A 26,123-nucleotide genomic window follows, 5' to 3' on the forward strand; every position below is an offset into this window, starting at 1 on the left:
AATAAAAAAATGCAAAATTCTCCAAAAGCTTTTAATTATGTTTTAAAACAGCATTATAATAGGACAAAATCTTTGCATGGCATATGTATACTTTGCAAAGTGCATAATTCAAGCAACTATTATAAGGGCGATATAAAATACAAAGCAGCTGATTGTTGAATGATACTCTTGCAAACACATTAGTAGAACTGGTTTTTGCAATATCGCTGTAACATACTCCTTCTTAAGAGTTTCACTGCCTGCGCTGGAATTTTTACGTTGTACTGATTGTACGATAGGGGGCACTGACATCTAAAAGAACATTAAACAGTGTCTTTCAAGAGAATAAACGAATAAAGAAAACACTCACAACGAATAAAGAAAAATTGTAAACGTCCGTGCAACGTTTACAATGATCGCCGACCTTTTTGTTGTAAAAAAATAAATAAATCTAACTAATCTAATCTTCTTGAATTAATAAATTTAAGTACTGTTACGCACGATTTTTTTTATTTTAATATAGTTTTATAATAGTTTAAGTTATGAGATTAATTTGTAATGTTCAAAGCTTTACAATGTTAGTGTTATCACACTAACATCTCTCTATTTCATAATAAATGTTATGCATTAGTAGTTATGTATATAATCTAATTAATTAGTAACATATACCTAAACTCAATTTGTGCACTATTGATTTTTTCTTCTAATTTTGTTTTGTTTATTCGCCTTCCGTTGCTCTAATTGTGTATTTTGAACATTTAAGATTCATCTGATGAAAGCAACCTCTTATTAGTGACCTCATTAGTTATCGCTGAATAAAGCAACCACGCTCCGTAATGTTAATTATATTCCGGATATGTGACGATAGTCATTAGTTTCATTTAATGGGTGAACTTCCTTCACACTTTTGACGCAAGTGGCGAAGGTACGATATAGGTGAAACCTCCAAATGGAAACTTCAAATCTCCATCGGATATATCAATCCAAAATACAAATGCGTTTGAAACTGCGTCACCTTTACGTTTTCAAGAACAAAAAGATTTATTGCTTTTTTAATTTCTTTTTTTTTTTTACAGCGCGTGACCGTCGTTTTATTGCGGTTTCCTAAATTTTGAATAGAATTCTTAACGTAAATTTATTTGAACCGTCTCCCTAATTTATGTTATTTTTTCTTCAAGCATATTGTTTTAAAAAAGTGATGGTAACGTTATAATAATTATTATAACTAGTTGTATAATAAACTGTGTGTTAGATCTAAAATCACCTAAATATTTTTTCACATTTCATTCAATTTATTCATTGTGTTGTTAATTCGAAGCTTTAATGGCGTAGAAACATATTTTATCCGTTATTTTTGTCAGTGCTTTACTTATACTGTAAATCAATCATTTTGCTCACATTTTCTTTTGGCTTGAGAAATTGATATATGGTAGAAATAAATGATATGTTATATGTAAATATTCTCACCATCACGATCAACCAGCCATTGTAAGCTGTTGCCTAGCAATGGAAGGGCCGGTGGGCCCGGTATACGATCAATATGTTTTACAAGCTCCACACGATGGCGATAGAACATAGCGCTGGAAACTATGAAAGTTAGCAGTACAATCCAAACTGTTGGTGACAATAGTTGTAGTGCTTTTGGAAGAAGATCGGACCATAGTAATACATCCATTTTGATGTATGTAACGTTACTTTGCACTTGTAAATTATTAGACCAACAAGTATGCTTTACAAATCCATTCACTAATTTGTAGTATACTAAGTATTTCAGGTTTTTTTTCGCAGTACTTGTGTACAACACTCTTTGCCAATAGCTCACATAGAATTGTGTGAATTTACAACACACAGAAAGGGGTCTTTCCCCAGCAACAGTCTTAATTGTACTAAACGATGGAAAACCTTGTGCGGCCGTTTTTATATTGACATCTCCTCCGGCTTATGGCTATCGCAACAGTGAGAGGGAGAGATTACGCCGAAATATAAACTTTTTAATTTCAGCGAACACTGCTCAAGAAGAATGTTATATGCTGGAGTATCATATTCATTTTCTCATGATAAAATCAACAAGCGACTGCTTATCAAAATGTTTATTAAAAATAATAAAAAAAATATGAGGTTTGATACATTTTATACATTGAAATCGTTTCAATTTTAGTTTATGAAAACTTTTTTATAACATCATACATTATTACATACATTATCGTGACTTTTGCATTCCTTTCAGTACGATTTTAAAATTAGTTTAAAATATGTATGTACTATATTACCCATTGATCCTTCAGATTAATCCGATTGTTTACATGTTTTATTTACCACATATATTTAGTATATTATTATTGAAATAATCACTTATTTATTTAACGATCAATTTCATCCTCTTATATTATCCAGTATCCACTCCAGATACTTGGAGATGGCAATGTATTTTTCTGGTTTGGAACAATAACTAATACTAGTTTGCAACCCGTACAGCAAATATCGGTTCGATTTCTTCTCTATCGCTTGTATGGCTGAGCCTTGTTGATAATCATTACAATTTGGCGATCTAGAACGATTCACGGGATTTCGAGCGCAAATTATTTTTCCATCAATTTGCGTGGAAGCATCGGAAGCCCCTCTGGCAGCTTGAAATTCGCTTCGACATGTGTTCGTATCAACTACATCCAGCAAGGCACGCTGCATTATGGTCGAATCGGATCCACTCTCCTTCCATCCTGTCATGATATAGCGGTTATACAAGCGGCTTCTCTGCTGTGGTGTTACTGGGAGGCAGATCGCTTGAATGTGGTCTCGTAGACCAATGACGGCGGGAATGGTGAGTCGGGCAAGAATTAAGTTATCCTTGCGGTATAGCTGCCCAACAGACACCGTCTGCACCACCGAGATGCACTCATTTCTTCCATCCACCATTGCGCAGTCCTTTGTTTTACTCGTGTCATAATCACCGAGAGTCACACTAATAAAATCCCTATGGTAAAATCGACATGATAGATAACGATTTATATTGCCACACGGAAGAAGTTTTTGTAGGTTTTATGAAAGTCAAATGATTTTACGGATTTTTACATAAATTGATAGCATAACCATTAAGGTAATTTTGTTTTTTTTTAATTATTACAATAGTTTATGTTGATAAATTTCATTATTTCCAGCTATATTATAATGAAAAAAGCTTTATCACAAAAAAGAAAACAGATTCACTTAATACACCAAAACGAAAGGTGTTTTTTAATTGATTAATTATGTCAGGTAGAGAGAGCTTTCGATGATTGCAGTGAGGATGGGTTAATTTTTAATTTAATAAATTTGTTCAGTGGCATGCCTGATAAACGTCGGTCATAGAAATAAGGTTAGAAAAGATTTTACTAGAAGTATAAACAATGCAAAAAAATAAAGAAAACTAGTGAAGCTTAAACGAACTTTAAATAATAAATGATTTGAAGATGCATGAATAATTCAACAATCATTTGAAGCATTTCCAAAGACAACTTAGTTAGTCATGTTAGAGTGCATGATTTTATACCCAATTTCAAAGGTTCAATTACATGTAATATCTGATATGGTATTGATGGATGGTTGTTCAAAAGATATACCACGGAAAATATTCTTTCATTTATTGCTATATACTTACTGCAAATCAACACAATTTGTCGTAAGGATGTAGTTTCGGTTTAATAATACGCCGTTACACGGAACGTATTCGGAGTTAGCGAACGGGTGGCGTACCGTCACCATCCATGGATATTGCTTGAGAATCGGCTTGCGTTCCTCTGCGAACTCGTACACATGTTGGTTTTGGCCGCATTTGCCCTGATTGATAAGCCGAATGTTGGGGTGACCGAGTATCGGATCATCGATTCCACTGTTTGGCGTATTTTCATATAACCAATCGATATACTGAGCGACATCGGTAAATCCGATGTATTGCTTTAAGTTGCACACATTAGTAGAATCGATCGTATTGCTAAACGATACCAGCCCTTTGAGGTACCACCGATTTTGAAACTGGAAAAACATACCGCCACCACTATCTCCATTGCAGACGCCAGTACCTAACAAGAAAAAAGGGATTCACCATTACATCGTGGTAGTGTGCTACTAAATGTTAAGAAAGTACCATTTTTGAAGCCAGCGCAGTAGGCCTTTGAATAAAGAAGTCGGCCAAAGAACGTACGATCACTTTCCAGACAAGTTAACGAATCGACCACCGGCATTCGAGCCTCATTCAAGGCTGACTCATAGCGATTCTCATCGTTAAGACCCCATCCGACGACTGTACCCGGTTGCTGGTAAACGTTTGGCAAAACGTGTCCATCATCGCGCTTCCACAGACATACGGGTTGGATGAAATCATTGAAGATCATTGGAATTTCCACTCGTAGAATAGCAATGTCGTTCTCGAAAGTGGTCGGCCGGAAGCCCGCGTGCACAATCGTTTCGATTACGTTAAACTCTTCCGCGTGCTCTTCGACTTCGTTGGAAAGGTTGAAACGGCCCATCTTAAGGAGCAAATTTTCGGTAGGTATCAATCTGCGGCTAGCCGCGAACGTAACGCAGTGCGCTGCTGTTAAGAGTAGATACCGATGCACTATGCTGGCACCACACGCATATTCGAATCCATCACTGTTCACTCCCCGCTGATAGAGCGCCACGTGCCAGGGCCAGTCTCCGGGACGTGTTGCATAACCAGCCTTCACTAAACCCTCCCGTTGAGTTAACCGTTTTCCACACTCGTCGTCATTGTAGTCGCTCGATAGAAAAGGATCGTTTTCGGCAAAAACACCCAAAGTGGAGGAAAGTAAGAACACCAGAAACAATCCTCCAGTGAATCGTTGCGTTTGCAAGAACATGATGATCTCCTCCGACTGCCTGCTAAACTGGTACTATCTGTCGAGATCGCTATCTTATTATGATGGGGAGTAGGGAAGTTTGTACCTTGAGAAAAATACATTTGATGCAAGTGTTCGTGCTGTAGCGCTTGCACAGTGGTTTGCAAGGGGTTGATAGAAAAGTTTGCAAGGTTTGTTTAGCTAACGGAATGGCCTTCAAAATGCGCACAAAAATAATTTTTAAACATATACTTTTCGTTCAAGCTTATCGGAAATTGCACACAACTTGACGGGATTGTATGACATACTGGCATTTCCAGCCGTGCAGAACGGTTTATATATATTTCGTAGTGTATTGCAAAGCAGGTTTTTGCTTAATCTAACATAAACAATCACATGCAAAAAACCAAAACGCCTTGATATAGAATAGCACTGAATGGTGTATTCAGCAAACGTTCGTGGATGAAAACCATGAAATAATGTTAATATACCTAAGGGCTTTTGATACACGTCAAAGATTTGATCGCTTAACCGGCACATTATGATTGTACGGATAGGAGCACATCATATATGATCTATGCTTGTTGAACGGAAACCCTATTTGAAATCATTTACAGCTAACATTTATTTGTTTCAAATTACATTGAAAATTGTTTATATACATAAACATCTGGAATGTGGATATGTATTAATGCATAAAAATTATCAAAAGATTGTCATAATAATTGATACACATATGATGTAAAAACGGATATACAGATGTTTTTCTTAGTAATTACACTTTTCTCAGTTGTTTTATATCAGTATTGTTTCTTACTCATCTCATAAATGTTTTGAAGTTCAGCGACCGCTATAAAACGATGACAATTGGTTTTTATGATCAATATTAGCGGAATAATAGGGACGAATAATTTTGAGGAATGGAGAGATCACTCAGCTGTGTGGAAGTGAATGTTCAAATATTTTGTCACATTATTTTGTTGAATATGTTCAAATTTGTCACCAATAAATATGTTGTCTAATGAAGCTCTGAATAGTTTCGTTCATCCGTTTTGAATTAAGCTTGAGCCATCATGAAATCATCTTTCAAATATAAAAAATGAGATTTATTGAAGCGCATGAAGCATAAGCTCCAAGAAATCCATATACAACTCAAATACAAAGAGACGACATGTTTTTTGTTTATTTTGTATAAAATACTCTTGTGGCAATGTTGAATGTTTTGAAAGTTTGTTTTATATACAAATAATAATCAATGTGCTTGATATTTGCTACGGGTACTTCTTAACGCTTTAAATTGATTGCTGTAGCTCTGCTACACGATTGATGGAAAAGGAGAAATAAACAAAATAATGTAAGCATACATTTTATCCTTCTAATCGAAAAAATCGTACTCAAAACATTAAACGAACGGTCCGAATTGGCTGAATTTAGTACATATGGGTTATCCTACTCAAAATGAGACTTCAACCATCTTGAAAAAAAATAAAATACTAATAACAACCGATTTAATCAACTATTCGATGACATAAATAGTTCTATTCTTTATTAATTTAAACAAAATTCTCAAAAATAAACTGATTTTCACGATTTGCCTAATATTTGGTACATATTTTTGTTTTCATTAAATAGAATTGCAAGATTAAGAATTTTCTCAACTGGGTGGGTGGGTTGCCAAAGAGACCCTTTATCAATTTCAGTAATAATGATTAAGAACACTGGCTTTCGTTGGGGAGTAAAGGTAAAGACAGTAGCAATACAAGTGTAAAATAGAGAAGAAAAAAAAGTTGTAAGGTATAGGTATAGGTGAAGAAATAAGAGAGATAGAGAAAAACACAACAAAGCAATATGGAAATGAAATTTGGTGAATGTGACTATGTTATCCGGAAAGGTATGTGAAAGATGGCGTGTGAAATGTAAATTTTTCAAAAGTTGTAACAAACGTTTTGTGCCTTAAGAGGATTGAAAGGAAAGATTCACTGAAGAAGTGAAGATCCATTTGAAATGGAATATACGTCAAGCTGTATAGCTTCTTTAAAGAGAGTGAGAGAAAGATGAGTGTAGCAAAATGGAATATCATAAAAAAAACTAAGAATAAATAAATTATAATAGATGCTGGTAAAAGATAAAGGGAGGCAAAAAGGCACATCAATGTTCAATTTGTAATAGCAAAGTAATAGTAAAAAATCCCTGAATGATAAGCCCTTAAACATTATCGACCCGAAACGAATCGTTTAAATCATCTCATAACAACAACAACAGCAACGTAAACAAGAGTGTCATATAAAGAAGTCACCAAAAAGGTCATTTAAAAGCAGAACCGTAATCAGGTCCAATAAAAATTATTGAAAACTATTAGAAAAAACAAAATAGATTCCGTAGTACGATTGTAAAATCATTCATTCTGTTACGCCAATGACCTACTATGACTGACATACTTACCTGAACCTGAGATTTGTTTTTTTTATGTTCACGCGTTCTAGCAGCAAAGTTCCTCGTTTGCATGGTTTGGATGTGGTTGAGACTATGGTTTCGGAAAGGTAATGGACATTTAATAATGCTTAATTACAAACCTAACAAAAACATTCTAGTTACAGCTTTTATGTTTTATTTGAAATGTAATGCTACAATTACATATTTTTTGGATCATTTTCACCGATTTCTGCATATCATAAAAATTGCTGAAAATCTGATATATATATATATATATATATATATATATATATATATATATATATATATATATATATTTATATATAAATATACATTTAAAAATATATATATATATATATATATATATATATATATATATATATATATATATATAACTTTAAAGTTTTTGCTACATACCATGTTTCGGTGAGTATAATCAATGATATTGATAAATTTGCAATTGTTTATGAGTTGGAAAGTGAATTTATAAATTCGCAGCTGGTGATTGGTGGAATGGATGGCTATATTTTCGATGCTATGTTCATAGCTATAACAAGAGGTTTTAATTTTCATAGCATTTTTCCCAATGGCATTATATATATATATATATATATATATATATATATATATATATATATATATATATATATATATATATATATATATATATATATATATATATATATATATATATATATATATATATATATATATATATATATATATATATATATATATATATATATATATATATATATATATATATATATATATATATATATATATATATATATATATATATATATATATATATATATATCGTTCGCTTTAAAAAGCAAGACTGGTTGTCTACAACTGTTCGTTGCTATTGCTATTCGATATCGTTTACTATATGACACTCATCTATGCTTTCTGCGAGTATATGCATACCAGCAAATGAGTGCATCCACCTGAGGCAAATAAAGCAAGACTATTAGCGCTTTTTGAATACGAAAAGATCTGGATGCTAAAAGTTGTTACAAATTGATTTGTCAAATTGGCTTTGCGAAACATAAATTGCTGAATAATACTTCCTGTTCTTGTTACAAATTATAGTTTTCGGAAGAAAATGGTTTTCTTTTTCAAATTATTGAAAATAAGTTAAATTTACATTTTCCTCTGTAGTAAGTTCCGATCGTAAAAACCAATAATAGAACAGAAATTAGCTGTATTATGCGCGTATTCATCCTGCAAAATCCCGACCCTTGATTTATAAATATACTCATTTTGGTTCCTTTGTGTTAAAATGAATGATTTCGCTTCTTTGTTGCTCACACAATTTTCCAAACAAATACGACTTAAAATTTACGATTCACAGCTGACGTGAATTCACAACTTGTGTTAAAATGGCGCTATTTATTACAGGCGAATGGTTTTTAGTAAGTTGTTGATATCATTTCGTTTATTCTGCCTTAATTGTGTGCGAATATCATACTTTTATATTAGTGCTATTGTTAATTACAAAAACACAGTTTACAATCGATATTCTTCAATTTTCCAGTTAATTTTCTTACATTGAAATTTCTTTAATGTTCTACATGCGTCTCCGTACATAATATGCCTTCAAATTTGTTAGTCAGTTCGCACAAAAATGTTGGCTGTATAAATTAACCGCCATTACTGTATACTACACTATTGTCTGCATCAATGTACGCTTCTATAAAGCGAGTGCAATTTCATCAGATTAATTATTTCCCCATTTCTGGACACATCGTGACAAATTAAAAAAATGTCTGTTGTCGGCTTTGTCGTTCATTATAGTTAATCGAATTCACGCAAGACTTCGAGTTCATCGAACATGTACATAATTATTTGCTTTTGCTATTAGCCTGCTCAGTGCTACAACATCGCTACTACGACATTGCTTCATCTTTAGTAAACAAATCTAGTGTGGAATATTTGTATTCATTCTAACTGAGCTAATGCAATCCGTCCCTATAGCATTTCATATTATCACATACTGCTAGTAATAATGCTCAATGATTGATTAAAACAGATGTGGGATTCGATCGTAATGATAAAATGTCTTCTAAAGTATTAGATGAACTCGTTAGTCACCTGTAATGTGGATTGATAACACATAACCAATTTAACTACAACTTCGTTTCTATACAATGGTAGAAAAAAAAGACGTATATTCATAGAGTAATGATTGTATTCTTTAGCAATCCTAGGGAAGTTTGCTATGTTTTATTTTAAGCTCTACTTCATTTACAAAAGTTACACTGAGTTCAAAAACCATTCGACCACATTATGAGCGCTTAAAATGAAATGACTGTTTTTTTATTCCTGTTACATATACACTCTCTAAACATACAGATTAATATAGATACATTATAAGGTCAAAAAGCACACACAATAATACGGTACGCTGGCAAAATTAGAGTGCAGAAAGTGAAAAAATTCACGTATTTTGAACTCATGATCAGAGGACCGTGTACGACTGCAACATTACTCTGTACTTCGGCGCACACAAATGATGTTTTAATTAATGTAATTAATAGGCGCTTACAAATTACGATGCATCCGAGTTGTTGACGGTTTCATCGAAACAATATGCTGGAGATGCCAGAGCACAAAGGATTTTAAAACCATGCCTATCATTACATTGACATTTCAATCGATTGCCTTAAACGTTCTTGTAAGTTAAAATCAATCTCAACATCATTCCCACGTTTTCTTCTCAAAGCACGGAATAAGTTGAAAGAAATTTTTTATATTTACCCTCAACCAGTGGAAAAGGAAAATGTCCCAGTATGAAAATATTATCTAAATTAAGTTATTTTAAACTTTTTAAAATACATAAATACATTCCCGCAATGGTTTCACGGCATTTTGAACGTTCGAATTGGGCCTTCTGGATTTACTGGCTATTCATTCGATTTACCTTGGGCACAGCACCCACAATACGAACCCGCTTGCAGTTTGGATTATGTCCTCCCATCACTCCACTCCCGGGGTGTTGGTGATGATGATGAACGTGCTGATGATGTTGATGCGAATGCTGATGAGAGTGGTGCGATTGACCGCTAATGTTAACGGGAAGAGTTGGTGCGATGTGACTCACAGTGGAGTCGCTAAATTCTGGTGGCGGGGCTAGTACTACCATGCCGGCATTTTCCGCCAGCTGGATATTTCCAATTAATCCTGGAGATTGAAGGTGATGCGACCATGAATCTGCCTCATCCGAATCTCCCGCTTCGATCGGTGGAGGAAGTGTAGCCAGAGTTACCGCATGCCTCTGTTGCAAGTTTTGTTGATTAACCTTTGCTCGATTTGCTGCCAGTGTCGCAGCTTGCTTACGGGTTAACGAATTATGCCGCTGAAACCCGGTTGCCGGTGGGCTAGGACTATCATTTCCAACTTGTTCATCGTCGTCATCCTCTGCTTCGCTACGTTGTTCCGGTGGACTTTCGTTTTGCTTCACCTGAGGATTTATTGCACCCAACTGCACGATCACCTTCTTTGGTTCAAAACCGACAGAGCTAGATAAAACGGCTGGACTGGTAGTGGAAATAATATTTGATTTCATTGTGATTCCAACGCTCTGTTTCGGTACTAATGGCTTTGTTTGTTTAGTTGCATCGTTGCACGTGATCGTCACTTCCTGATCACTGCTAACACCGGAAGACGAATTGTCACCTTCCTCATTTAGAACTCCACTCACAGCCCCATGATTACCGCCAGGGACTGGATGTTGGCTATTTTTGTGACGCAGAAAATCGTTGGGATATGACTTTGAAGACTTTAATTTTGTACGAATCTTCTGTATTTCTTCTACCGAAAATGAATGAGGCATCGAACTGGAGCCTGTTGAGCTACCACTGTATGAACAGAAAGATGTTAAAAGTATGTTAAAAAAATATTCATTGATTTTGAGAATGTTCTATAAACATTATTTTACAAACTTGGGAGATTTTTTAAAAATGCAAATTTTTTAAACAACTGAACAAGTGCCATGGGTAAGCAATCTATAGGCCGGAATGAGATGAGATATACTATTAAGACGACGGTATTTGACCGAGAGCGATTGAAATGACTTCTACAGCAGGCGAAGAATACTAAGTGGTTGAAACACCTAATATGTATATGCAAGTAATCCAAATTAAATTACCTTGTATTACTGTTGCCACTAGTTTCAGCTGCCATTCCTGCACTCTGGCTCACTTCTTGTTCTCCATTGGCCTTCTTAAGAGTTCGAACTAAGCGCACTGAATTATCTTCATCAGGATCAGACTCGCTGAGACTATAGTCCGGCTCTGGAAGTGGGGGTGCATTATTTTGAACAGATTTGTAATGTGCTTGTGGTTGAGCTGTTTGGTTTTGAACACCAAGGCCTGGGCGTCCAGGTTGAGCGTACTGGTTCGCATCTGGGTTGTTAACAACAACATTTTCACAACCGCTTTCGCTTCCAATTGTTACAGTGGTAACGTTATTTACGCCACTTTCTACGTTCCCGGCTTGGATACTAGGCGCTGAAGTAATGTTTGATGTGGTGGAATCCGGATTCATCTGAATGAAAAAATAAATTATAATATTATAAAAATGTTACATAGTACAGGGTTAAAAATCAACAATACCTCCACGCTAGTGCTGATGCTGGTGGCAGAGGACCCACTAGTAACAGAGCCATTATTCGCCGCAAGCATTGCCGTTGTTGTTCCGGTGAGTGATGGACTAGCACCAATCACATTAACTGTACGATAACCGACATTGCGAATATCCTGCGGGGAAGCATATAGCTTCGCATTCGAGGCAGGTTTGAAGCTGGACATAATTTCCGCTTCTTTAACTTGGGATTGTACTTTGGCTTTCTGGGCAATGTGTTTCCGTAGAGCAGTCAGACACTCGTACTCAGATCCACGCGAAATATCCACTTTTACAACTTGCCCAATTGGTGGTGGTGGTGGTGGGTGATTAGGTGGGGGAAGGTTCAGTCTTTGTAGCGACATGTGCAAACTGTGCATGTCGTCCTGAGATCGATGACCCTTGTGCCCTACAGTGTTGTACCATCCGTTTGCATTGATTGCTAGTTGTGAACCAGTACCGTACCCATTTCCTTGAAGCAACATTGTTGAGATTCCACCGTTCTGATTGGACGAAGCCATTGAGGCCAAATCTGGCGTGCTGTGAAACGTACGCTTTAAATCTGCTCCGATCTGCGGAATAGGAATTGGCCGTCCTTTGAGTGATCCAATTCCTGTTTTAGACGACTTTTTACGCTTCATTTCAGCTACACTAGCGTATACAATGGGTCCCTTTTGAGGAGACATTGGTGGTGTGCCAGCACCACTATCGAATCCTGTTGACTGGAATCGTGAACTAGACATTAGCATGGAACAGCGATACGCGTCAGCTCCTTGTTGACGTTGGAACAATTCCTCTAGTTCGGCGGCCGTTATTCGACTGGACGTTGGTCGTGATTTAATGCTTGCCGTGCGCGGCTGAACCGGCGTTCCGGGACCTGCCTGTGTAGGCGTCCCCATGGCTGAGTGGCTTTGTTGTGTCTGTAATAGTTGCGTCTGCGCGTGATGGATGGATTCTGCCGAAGTAGATTTGGTCGCATTTAGTAGATCATCGTCATCGACACCTTTTTCACCACCACCTTCTAACCCGGCTACCATTGATTTGGCCCGAGCACGCCCAACGCTTAGTGTTGTTTTGGGGTCCCGACGTGGGGGCATCGGTGCGGGTTGCTTATAGTTATTTCCCGGTAGTCCGCCATTCATACGCCGTGGAAGCGTGGAACATTGTCGAGACGATACCGGCGTACTTAAGCCTGATCCAGATGAATGTTGACTTCCAACCTCACACGAATCTAACATCATTGAATTGATTAAATTCTGGGAAAGCGTTACAACCGTCATAGATACAAGAGAACCAGAATTACGAATCAAATCAACTACATGCTCGTGAGATGCGCAGGTTACGTCTTCGTTGTTGATCTATATGGAGGAAATAAAAGAAGATAATTAATGGTCCATTTTCCGTGAAAATAACAAAACAACACAAACCGCTAATAAGAAATCGCCTGGCTTTAGGCCAGCCATATCTGCTACACCTCCAGGATCCACATCATCCAAATATTGCAAAGCAGGACACCGTGGTGATGGTTTAAGTTGCATTAATGGAGAAGAGGCTTTCGCTCCACGCAAAATAAATCCAAAACCACGTTTGGCACGATGCAGAACTACCGTTCGGGGTTCTCCGATAATTCTAAATTTAAGATACGTAACATAAATTATATATTATCATGGTGCTAAATGGTACTGAATTCAGGGTTTTTCATAGTTTTGTGTTTTCCATTTCAATCTATTCAACAATAAATATAACATTCTGTTATATCGTTATTTAACTTTAATTCATTTCATGTAAAACAAACACATTTTATGTGTTTCATAAAACAAATGTTCGCAAAATAATAGTTACATCCTAGCGGAATCTATACTTACGATTTTTTTATCCTTGGTGCGGTTTGGCTATTGTATTGCTGTTGATGCTGCTGTTGCTGATCGAGAGAAGCTTGCTGTTGATGTTGTTGTTGGGCCTGTTTTTGTTGGAATTGGAGTTGCTGCTTTAAATCATGAGTGACAATTTCATTGCTACTCGTGTTTATTAGATAATGATGATGAGGGGTTGAAGTGGAAACATTTACGATGCTCTTTTGTCGGAATTGCACTTCTTGTACACAGTTGGCGGGAAAAAAGCCCGTCTTGTTGGTACCTCGTACGAAACCTTCCAACAGGCCACAATCGGTTGAGCCTACTACTTCTATTACATCACCGGGTTGTATATGAATGTGTCCTGATAATCCCGTATCGTAGCCTTCCATACAGACTACTGTTGTACTTGGATGACCTATCGAACAAGCTGCGCTATCAGAATTTGTACCGACGCCAGAAGAATCGCTGATAATATCACTTGTATCTCCAAGGCTTTTGTCTGTAGTTAGAGAAATTAATATTGATATTAGTTGAAGTGATTGAAAAGCAAAAACTAGATATGTCAAACGCAATCAAAGAGAAAAAAGGGTGATAGTCGCTGGCTAACAACAAATTCTTTCCTAAATGAAAATTGTAGCTTTTTTTATTTCACAACTTAATACATGACGACTGATGGCGATATCATCTATAATCAATACTTCTTTTAAACAGTATTGCTCATGTTGTGTAGATCTATGATAGTTTGTTAATAAAAATATTTTGCATAAATGTTCATGTTTTGAAAGAAAATTTTTAGAAAAATCATTCAAATATTTATCATATTTATATTTACAATTTACGAACAATAGAATATGTTAGAAATGCTGGTAGATTTAATTAAAGCAGAAATAATGACTCGAATATTGATGCGTTTTGTTTATGCGTAATGTTTTTATTAATTATGCGAATATAAATGCCCATCTAAGAGAATAACATATCATGCATCAAAGACAAATAGTGAAAAATAGATAAAGTTGAAATGCACGTAAAACATTTAGGAATAGTATACACTACAACATTATTTGATTGATTGCTAACCATTGGTTCTTCCTACACCACATCATTCATAAAGAAGGTATAGGATACTTCGAAAATGAAATTTGTATCATCTCACCTGCTACAAAGTCCAAGGAGATCGTTAAATGATTTTTGCAATAGCCTTTATTCTTAAATGCTACCCTCAAAGAGTGTCACATTTTACATTTATATATTTCTTAAAGGAAATAATATGCGTGTGTGCATAGAACACCAAAGAGAACCGTTTATCCTAATTTGTTACCTGTTACAATACTGATGTCGTCTTCATGGCTTCTTTGACTGGACCCTTCTGATAGACTGGAGCTAGCGGAACTGAATGGGTGTTCGGACGGGCAGGGCGAAGGTGGTCCTCCATAAATGCGAGATAGAGTCGAGCCCCAGCCAAGGCCAGATCGACGACGTGGATTATATCGAGGCGGTCCACGGAATGGGACTGCGAGAAGAAGTTAATTTATATGTTTTTTGCTACGGCTTCTGATTGAATCGCACTAGTGTCACATACTGCTCAAGTTCTAAAGCTTCAATTTTAGTATTACAAATCAAGAGCCATAATACCACCATCATGATTGTTTTAATGTATACGAAAATGTTGCCCCTCAAAGGGCAATAAAGGACAAAATGTTCACACCATTTTTACATTACATTTTTAAATACAGTAACAAAAGAATTTTAAATGTACTGCAAAATAAAAATATATAGCTTTCCTTTAAATTCTGAAATACTTTTAACTAAAATATGTGTGTTCATCAATTTTGCAATATTTATGCATATTATACAGATGGCCTTTTAATTCTAAAAAATGATCAAAGCGTAAAATACGTTTTATTTTAACGAATTAGATTATAGGGAAATAATAGAGATCGAGCGTAAAAATAGTGAATAGAACAAATTTATATATGCACGCTCTTGCATCGTCGATACTACCGTATTGTATATCAACATATAATGTTGAGTCCGATAATTAAATTACCTCAAATTTGAACCAATCCAATATTTGAACGCAAGCACAGAACGTGTTTTTTTGTAATTTTAAATCATTCAAAAGCGTGTCACATAAAAAATTTCATTTATTATTTCAGTTTCTCAGCTTAAATATTGGGTTTTATGATATGAAACAACCCAAAATCAAACGAAAACTGTTTCGAAGTAATACTTCTCTGGCAATTCAATACGTTGATAACATAGACATCATTATAACAAATACGTGTAAACATGGATAATTCATTTAGGCCATCTAAATCGTCTCTCAGAGGAGGACATGTGATATTCAGTTTTGGGGAAGTGATACAGTAAATTTGCCTAAAAGACTCAGAAAGATGATTGGCAAATAAAAACTCTTCTACAGTAGGCCAAGTCCGCTAAGCGGTTTTTTTTACTCATCGCAAATAAATTTTAATAATCTTGATGATCATAGCATACATCTATTTCTTCTTCTTCTTCTTTACTGGCCCGCTCTCAATTGAGCACGTCGTAACGACATGGCCTACCTTGCTATGGTTAGCCAAGGTTTTCATGACTTTTTTAATTACTCGTAGCTGAATAGTCAGTCCTGTGTAAATTGGAGAGGGGGGGAAGGGCTCAGACGAGATTCGATACCGATACTATCGTGTATTTGTGCCTCACGCTAACGCTTTCGACTATCGAACACCCCTGTATTATTTATTTTCGAGCAGACATCTATTTATGTGCTGTAATTAAGATCAAAAATTGTATTTTTATAATTCCAACATTTCTGTCAGAATAATAGACGTTATGGAATTAAAGAATCCCTGGTCAGTGTAGTCCAACTTAACCATACTCAAGCAATACCTTGCATTAAAGATATATATATATATATATATATATATATATATATATATATATATATATATATATATATATATATATATATATATATATATATAAAAACATCTAAAGTATAAAATGGCATATAATTTACCTTTAAATATTTAATACTTTCAGCATGTTTCAAAGGTTCTCAAGCTAGTTCAAACTGAATGAAGACCGAAGTGATATTGAACATATGCTAACAATTCATTCTAATAGCATATTCTAAGTACACTATACATTTAGATAAAATAACAACAAACAATGTACACATAACTTGCAAATGGATGAGTGCGTAGTACAGAGTTTTTGCAGATGATGATAAAGTTGCTTAACAAGGAAGCAAGTGTGTGCAGGCAAATGTAAAAAAATGAATATGGGTGAATATGATAAACGAAATATATGGGAAAGGTGTTCGGACGGTGTCCGTTAATTTCATTAAAATGTATATAAATGCTGTTTTGTGCTTGTGTAACCACAGTAAACTGAAACCGAGAAGCTCCGAGAATCCGAGCAGATATTTAGCTCTGTGTTCAAAGGTGAAAACCTCACATAGTAAGTGGATAATATATTATATTATAATAATCTTATTCATAAACCAAATATGAGTATGTATTACTTCAGAATAGATAAACATCATTCTCAAGCAGATACAAATTATATATATACTGCTCGGCTCTCAAATAACTATTTATAACAGTCATCTTGTTCCGATAGAACGTAATTAATGAACGTAACGTAATTAATGAAAAATGTGAACAAAAACCCTTCACTAACAATCATGATGATGATGATGATGAGAGTGTAAAACGTAGAGCAGAACTAGAAACAAGTACTACCAAAAAAAGAAAAGAGTAGTAAGATAAGTGAAACATAATGGCACTAGTCTAATGCATTGTACGGAATAAACAAATAAATTGTACGATATAGAAGACAGTAACGAGCATTTTGCATTCCTGCGTCAATATTATATCGGACAACCGCAGCAGTATATGTTTTGTTAATCCATATGCTCACAACTCTGTCAATAACTGTATTTTTTTGCATCGAGTCTTTGTTTTACTGAAATAATTCTTGGAGTAATGTATTTTTTATGCATTTTCTTTTTGAAATACATTTGATGAATTATAATTGTACTTTATTATTGCATAATGTTGCATTAGCAGTGAATTCAATTCAATTTTCTTACTACTCTTTATTATACTTAATACTCACCTATATCTTCGATCTTATAATTTTGTATCATCTCTGCCAATTCTAAATTGCCAGCAATTACAGCAACCTGAGAAAAAAAATCAAAAACAGCACAATTAAAAGCTGAAAAAATAATCTATGAACATAAAGAGTGAAACTAAAGTAATGTTAATAATATGAGTTTCTTTACAGACATGAACTTCACGTAAGAATATAACTGAAGAATAATATGACTAACTACAAGAATAATGTAATATAATATTCACAAATTTAAAATACTATTCCACAAAACATAAACAAAATAAACTTTATTATAAATTTAATAATAATAATAATACTAATAATAATCACATTCACAATATGACTAGTAACATTAAAACTATCAACAGAAATCGAAACAAAATAAGAATCAGGAGTGAAGTCATGTTGACTAATAAATTAGTAAAATTTAATAATGTTACTAATAATGTAGAATTCAAAATGTGTGTATTTTTGATAAAATAAAACTATTGACGTAACTAATATTTTGTTAACATTCTAATCACTACGTGAAAATAAAATATCGTTAACCGTAATAGTAAGAAAAACAATAGTATACCTGGTACGGTGTCTGGTTGGCATAGTTTAATGCGCCTCTGTTGGCACCACGAAAGAGTAGCATTCTAGCGCAAGCCTCCTGATTGTTAACAGCGCAAACATGCAGCGGCGTATTGCCGGAAGCGTTTTGACCATCCATATCAGCACCGTAGAACAATAAATGTTCCAAATGATGAACTAACCCGTTCCGACAAGCCTACTCTCACGCATACGCACATCACACGCACAATAGTCATTAGAGTCAATGGAAAAGGTCATATGTAATGCAAGGATTGTCCAAAGATACAGGCCCAGTCAAAAAATAAAGGAGCCGTATGTATGTAGGTCACAAATGTATGATATTGGAAAGAACATAAATGTTTGAGAAATAATGCAGTGAATACAACAAATAATAGATCAAAGATTTTAGTGTGGTAATATTAGCAGTATTAACATTGTAGTGTGAAGTGTATGTTGATAGTACAGTAGAATAAATTTATAGAAATCAGTGAAATGCAAGGTGATACCCAAAGGGAGAAGAGAGAAAAGAGAAGAAAAGAGAGCATTATTATATAAAAGAAAAACAACGAAGAAATTTTGAAATAAATCTTTGATTTCAAGAGCAAAATGTAATTATAAAATTGCAAACGTGTTTTGATTCTGAATTAGGTTTCATATAAAAAACTGATCATAAAAACCATTGAAACCATAAAAGTTGAAAAAGTAATTTTTTTATTGAAATTTTATAATTAATTGCATTCTGCTTTAATACAAATCCATCACTTGCCATTCACAATTGAAGAGTGTTAAACTTCTTCAATTTAATTTCTAATTCATATTAATTTTCCCAGACCCACTCACCACAAGATCAACATAAAAACTATTACAAAATTCAAAATACAAAATAAATCCAAACTACGATTTAATGGCACTTTCCAAATGACTTGGAAGTAAGAAAGATTTCAAGATACTAGCAACAACTTTCTATTAATATAATGGTTTGATAAATTTTTTTCGATTGTCATACCTGATGTACTTCCTGCCATCCTTGACTATCTTGAATGCCAAGCGTGGCATGATCATGCAATAACACTTCACTGATTTTCGGATCCGTTTTGCGAATTACGGATAAATAGACAGGGGTTAAGCCTTTTGTATCTCGATAATTTGGTGATGCTCCTAGCTCCAATAGAGTGCTGCAAAAAAAATTAGATAATTTTAAAACTGGACGTTTTCTTATTATAATGAAAAAATTATGTGACTAATATTTTGTACATGTAATTAACATAAAAAATAAACAGAATTTTATTATTTAAAAAGCTGCAGAATCAGTTAATCATGCTGTTCTCATAGAGGCTCAAATACGCCTCTTTTTTTTTTTAATTCAATACTATTCGCTTTAAAATATAAATGGTGACTGATTTGGGAGCATTTAAAAAAAATGAAAAGATAGAACGCCAACTTGAGTTTTGATAAGGTGGATGCGGAAAAGAACAAGAGACATAAACAGTAAGGAATAGATGTGTAACTGCTTCTGCTTGGAACGACCAAAGAGCAAAAGTACACGAAACAGGTAAGAAACGTTTGGAGTCTAACTAACTATTGTAACTATTCATTTCTTAATCAGTCTTACGCTGCAGAGCACTCTTTAGAATACAGCTCTGTACATTGTCAGATTAAATTATGAAGCTAGAATGCAGGCGTGATATGTTATATTGGTATAGTTATCTTACCTGACTGCTTCCAGACTGTCGCGTTCAACGGCTCGATGCAGGGCAGTGGCACCATCGCGTGTTCGATAGTCGAGTAAGGCACCACCATTGACCAACGCTATTAGTAGCTTGTTTGGTTTCTTAGACCCTGTGGCAATGGTAAGTGGCGTTTCTCCTGTTTCATGACAATGAAAATTTGGATCCAGTCCTTTGGCACACATCTTGGCTATCTTTTCCACCAGCCCGCTGTTGATACACTCGATGAAGCGTCGCAAATTAGCGCGAGTATGTAACGCTTTCAATTGGCGTTCATCCATATTCAACATCTTATAGACACGCCGTTTGTACTTCAGCTTTGATAAAATAAAACAAAATTGAATGCTATTAAGATAAATTTTAAAATTAAACAATCAAATTTGTGTAAGATTCAATTTCAATTGCAGCTCAATTTAATATACTCATAGCTTATCATAAATAGACAAAGCAAAATATAACCTTTTCCCGAAATGCATCCACTAACTTGAATCATGTAGTATGAATTTTTTTATCGACGATAAAAGCTATCACAAAACATACGAACATGGAATACAATCTTTGAATAGTATGTAAACCAAAGAAAAAGTATGCATTCGTTTTCACGTGAACATTAAATGCACAAAGATAAATTACATGCCTCAGAAACTAGCAGCGTCTGCTTGGCACAAAATGTAAAACCAACAGTAGATAACTGAATAATTAAGATGCGTGCGGGTGTATGCAAATTCCGGTTATTGACTTTTTTGCGCTCACAATGCTATCGAACAGACATTTAGTGTCTCAATGATTAGATAGAGTGAAGAAACCTCGTTACAAACACTTAAGATGTGTGCCTTCGATGTCTTAATAAGACAGATAGAGATAAGAGATCTATAGAAGCTTAAACTCTCCATATATTATATAAATATACATATATATATATATATATATATATATATATATATATATATATATATATATATATATATATATATATATATATATATATATATATATATATATATATATATATATATATATATATATATATATATATATATATATATATATATATATATATATATATATATATATATATATATATATATATATATATATATATATATATATATATATATATATATATATATATATATATATATATATATATTTTATCATGATTACAAATACCTCCAAATAACCGACTGGTCCGTTGAATGGGTAATCTCCTAAACGACGCTCTTCATCCAGGAATTTACCGGCTTTACCGTTAGATGGCGGGCTGAATAAACCATAGTTGAAACTTTCTTTCAGTTCCTGTAAAACATATCAAGATATTGTCAACGCATGAAATTCGACAAGTATAAATAAGATGTTATCAAATCAAATCAAACATTTCAAAACCCGTTCAAAAATACTTACTTAATACTAATTTATATATATATATATATATATATATATATATATATATATATATATATATATATATATATATATATATATATATTTTTATATATATATATATATATATATATATATATATATATATATATATATATATATATATATATATATATATATATATATATAAACACATTGAAATTATTTGTGTAAATTAAATTTCCAACTTCAATGTTGTCTACTATTTATGGCAATTGTCGAAATCCCAAATAAGTACAAAGCAACATGCTGCCAAATTCACATTACATTCTGTTCTCGATGTTTTTAGTTTAATTATATTTAATCATAAAAGAATAAAAATTAAAAAATACTTTTTATTAATTTTTACAACACAATAGATGACTAAAATATCAATAGCAATTTCAAACATAAATTAAATTAATAAACCAACATGTCGGCATATTCAATACTTATTTCTTCTAAATATTATTCAAATAGTATTGAATAGTGATAGCAATGGCTAAAAAATAATTAATCAAAAAGCGATGCAGTAGTATTATTATCTTTTTGACACTATTTCACATTTTGTTTGACATAAACATACTTGGCATGTGATGGAATGCCAATTATCCAGCTTATGAATTACTGTTGACAGAAGATTGTCCAGTCAAGGCTTCATACTTTGTTTTTTCGAAACATTGCAATAGTAGCCCAGAAAATTTTGCCGCACTAAACAAGAACGATTCCGCTTGGACGTTAAATTAAATAGGCCCATGTTTCAAATTTATCAGCTCAAGGCTAGTTAAAAAAATATCTTCAATAGTGAACGATGTACCACATTGCACGATTACATGCAAATCCATTTTACAAGCAAACAATAGTGGCAGCCCTATGACACTGAATACATACGACGGGAGGGGGTTGGGTGCTTGGATAGTGCTTTCGATCAAAGGAACTCTATGGCATACCAACCAACCCTTTAATCCCGTTTTTGAACAGGAACAATTGATATTCATCTGTTTTCGAATTTCGTGCTACAGAGGAAATGCATGTTGTATGATAGTGAAGCCTCACCCCAGCGTGAAAATCATCTGAATGTACTTCTTTGCCAGCGACGTAACGCATCATTGGATTTCATTTGTTTGAATTGATATATACCGTCTCTTGACATTTGGAGCATTTCCTTTTCGCACAAACAATTGGTTTTTCGCGTGTTTACGAACATCAACTTTTGAATCTGAACGGATATATATATATATATATATATATATATATATATATATATATATATATATATATATATATATATATATATATATATATATATATATATATATATATATATATATATATATATATATATATATATATATATATATATATATATATATATAATATATATATATATATATATATATATATATATATATATATATATATATATATATATATATATATATATATATATATATATATATCTATATATATATCTATATATATATATATATATATATATATATATATATTATTTCTTGATGACGACTACAAATTGCATGTCTACAGAGCATAGTACATCTTTAACTTCAAATTTTGGGGACTTTTAGGGATGTTCAAATCAAATAAATAAAATAATTTAATGATGAAATCAAAAATATTGTTTACCATACGCTACGACCATTTAACTCACATCACAATAAGTTATTTCTGTTCATCCATCTTGTGCAAATTATTCCTTCAATTTCTCCGAACCATGCTCCGCTCACTGTTATTCGTGACTGTACAATTAATTGAGTAACGGACGCTTTAGGTACTAAGCATTTTACGCTCTTTTCTTCTCTGATACGGTAAGATCATAATTAAAAATGCATCAAGCCAGATACCACATGTAGCGGCACCATGCTTAAATCAGCTCATACATTACATACACCGAAATTCGCATGGAGCATCTACATTAAACTCGTAATCAGCGAATCTGCTGATGTTATTGCAAAGTTTTCACACAACGAGCACAAAATATTTATATATTTATATATATATATATACATATATATATATATATATATATATATATATATATATATATATATATATATATATATATATATATATATATAATGTTCCATTTTAAGAAAACGTATTTTGAATTTCGTGTAACAAAGGTCTGTATAACAAACTGGGAGTTAAAATAATATATGTATCAGAAACAGTTTGTTCATAATTTTGTTAAAATGACATATGTATCAGTTGATGTTTGTTTATACACACAACAAATGAATTTACACAACAAGGAGATTTAAATTAAACCAGATGTTCTATTTCGTATGACATGTTACATTACATCTTTTTTACATTTGACAAGATCCATTTATGAAATCGAATGCCAAGAAAATACATTTTCAAATTACTAAGTCTTATATTGAATTACTCTTTTTGGTTGCTAACACAAAACATAACATACATAAGATTCGAAGTACTTTGTAACAAATGACGTATTTAAACGTTAATAAAGTTTGTTGGAGTCAATAAAACTGGAGTATGTTTGTGTATTTTTTCGTTCGGAATTGCGATATAAAACTCACACAACCGAAGATAAAGTCATAGAATGTAGATGTAGCGATTGTCACATTATGTGGCGCTACCATTATCGACGATGAGTTTGCTTGAATTGAATATTTGACGGTTGAAACAGACGCAGACTTAGACAAAAATTGCAAATCTCAATAGAGAATCAACTTACACCGAAAAAGATGGCTCGGATTTAATACCCTCATCACAGCACGTCATGAGATGACGTTGAATCGCAAGTGGACACTTGCTGCCATCGAACAGACTCAACATTTTTTATCACCAATCTTTCCATAGACTTCTTGCTGAACGTTAACACCTGCGCGATAAATTATGTTGTAGCAATGTATGAACTGAAACAGATTAGGCATCAAGTGCGTAAGATGAATTGAATGGATTCATTGTTCAGATATGAGAATAAGAAAATAAAAACCGTGCGAAATCTCACGGCTCAGTGGTAAATGTTGGAAGATTTCTTCATTTTAAGGCAAGCTAACGACCTGTGTTAATGTTCAGTGTTCATGATACACTGGCCCACCTACGCAAGTGCCCATGGCACTTATATTGTACTAAATAATCTATATGGTGCATAGCTTAAAAATAATATTCAGTAGAATCCAAAAGTAACTGAAGTTCACATAAGCACTTGTGTTTAAAACACAAACCAGAAAGAATGTGACAGTAGATATAGACGATAAGACTAAGGCTAATATAAAAAATTGTAATAAAGATATGAGAAGAATAAGAGGTAATATTGCATGGGGAGTGTGGTTTACAAGAATTAAATAATGTATGAACGAAATTACGTACGTACATCAATATGAATTAACGATATCGGACTATACGATTACTTAAATGACTTATTAAAGCAATTACACAGTCAACTGAAGATTAAAAGAATATCCGTCATATTCTCGCAAAACCTGAGTTGTCATAAAACCTTAACAATATCATCCAAAAATTATAACTATTAGTTTAGTAACAATTTCTTTTTTTTAATAAAAAACAATTCAGAAAAAAAACGTTTTCTCCGCTGGTATGTTGAAAATAAAAACTATAAGAACTACATTTTACAGCGTAAGATCTCATATGCGTCTTTGTTATTCTCGTTATTATTTTTTTGCTTCATGCGCTTCCTCTCTTCTCTCTCTCTCTCTCTCTCTCTCTCTCTCTCTATCTCACTCTACAAACAATTTATCATCATTTATTTCATCAACACTAATATATTTTACGAGTAATTTTGGTAATACAGAAACAGATCGATGTAGTGGTAGTACACAACCACAGAGTTTGATGTGATAATAGCAAAAAGTTGTTGATATATAGTCATTTTCATCGATTTTTTCAATTCATTCATGCATTTTCAATATTATTTAACATGCCAATAACCGTGACAGACTTTGCCTAGTTCGTAAAGCTTATTTATCTGAAGAAAATCCCTCTATCTTTCTCTCCTCTCCTATACTTCTTTTTATCCGTCCATTTTACTCCTTTATAAATTGTCTATACATGATCTGTCCGGAAATGATTTTTTTACGAATCCATCTTTCTATCCCTGGTACCTGTCTCTATATTCGTTGATCACAATCTCTTATCTATACACATATTCACAACATATTTATTTACCTATCCGGCTCAATTCGATCCACCCTCAATCCGATATTTGTTCTTACCCATGACATTTTATTTTAGCTTGTGGCGTTGGTTTTAATTTTGATAAAAATATTAATTATAAATAAAATAATTATCTTTTTTCCCGATAATCATGTTCGAGTCATCAATAAATCATTTCCCTTATTATTCAATTATTGTCTATTTTGTCCACCTTTACCACATCTTCGAGATTTTTCTTATGTAACATTTACATTACTACACCATCCTCTATAGCTACTTTTTCTATTACTTATGACAAACATTCCTTTCCTCTACCGTTTATTTAACGGCATTAATTCATCGTTTTCATTGAACTTCACATGTCTGACAGAAAATGTAGGAAAAAAAATAATCGTATTAAATGTGAGCTGTTAGGT

The 26,123-nt window shown here is 33.4% G+C and overlaps 3 protein-coding genes across 3 annotated transcripts in view; all 3 read right to left on the reverse strand.

The window, feature by feature from the left end:
- The window catches only part of LOC128720887 (cytochrome P450 4c3-like), a 4,766-nt gene extending 3,112 nt beyond the window's left edge, over positions 1–1,654 (reverse strand). Inside the window, exon 1 of the mRNA XM_053814586.1 lies at positions 1,447–1,654. Within this exon, the coding sequence (XP_053670561.1) occupies positions 1,447–1,654 (208 nt within the window). The remainder of the gene's footprint in view (positions 1–1,446) is intronic.
- Positions 1,655–2,100: 446 nt separating this feature from the next.
- On the reverse strand, positions 2,101–4,832 carry LOC128725465 (polyserase-2-like). Its single transcript, XM_053819216.1, has 3 exons — positions 4,100–4,832; positions 3,614–4,034; positions 2,101–2,950 (listed from the first exon to the last, which is right to left on the reverse strand). Exons 1-3 carry the CDS (start codon positions 4,830–4,832, stop codon positions 2,353–2,355), a joined length of 1,752 nt encoding a protein of 583 aa, XP_053675191.1. The 3' UTR covers positions 2,101–2,352.
- A 3,238-nt stretch (positions 4,833–8,070) lies between these two features.
- LOC128721969 (uncharacterized) overlaps positions 8,071–26,123 on the reverse strand; it is a 30,781-nt gene continuing 12,728 nt past the window's right edge. The window contains exons 4-14 of the mRNA XM_053815779.1: positions 21,319–21,444; positions 20,134–20,465; positions 19,428–19,596; positions 18,423–18,617; positions 17,846–17,912; positions 15,045–15,236; positions 13,736–14,225; positions 13,298–13,499; positions 11,864–13,228; positions 11,398–11,795; positions 8,071–11,107 (exon numbers count right to left, since the gene is read on the reverse strand). Coding sequence (XP_053671754.1) covers positions 10,147–11,107; positions 11,398–11,795; positions 11,864–13,228; positions 13,298–13,499; positions 13,736–14,225; positions 15,045–15,236; positions 17,846–17,912; positions 18,423–18,617; positions 19,428–19,596; positions 20,134–20,465; positions 21,319–21,444 — 4,497 coding nt within the window. The 3' untranslated portion in view covers positions 8,071–10,146. The remainder of the gene's footprint in view (positions 11,108–11,397; positions 11,796–11,863; positions 13,229–13,297; positions 13,500–13,735; positions 14,226–15,044; positions 15,237–17,845; positions 17,913–18,422; positions 18,618–19,427; positions 19,597–20,133; positions 20,466–21,318; positions 21,445–26,123) is intronic.

This window comes from Anopheles nili, chromosome 2 (genome assembly GCF_943737925.1).
Source record: "Anopheles nili chromosome 2, idAnoNiliSN_F5_01, whole genome shotgun sequence".
In the NCBI taxonomy this organism is placed as follows: Eukaryota; Metazoa; Arthropoda; class Insecta; order Diptera; family Culicidae; genus Anopheles; species Anopheles nili.

Excerpts from the sequence above, each read along its gene's own strand:
- LOC128725465 (XM_053819216.1), bottom strand. The coding sequence starts at position 4,832 with ATGTTCTTGCAAACGCAACGATTCACTGGAGGATTGTTTCTGGTGTTC. Across the intron at positions 4,035-4,099 it reads CTGCGCTGGCTTCAAAAATG|GTACTGGCGTCTGCAATGGA; the intron begins GTACTTTCTTAA and ends TTTTCTTGTTAG. Across the intron at positions 2,951-3,613 it reads ACAAATTGTGTTGATTTGCA|GGATTTTATTAGTGTGACTC; the intron begins GTAAGTATATAG and ends ATTTTACCATAG.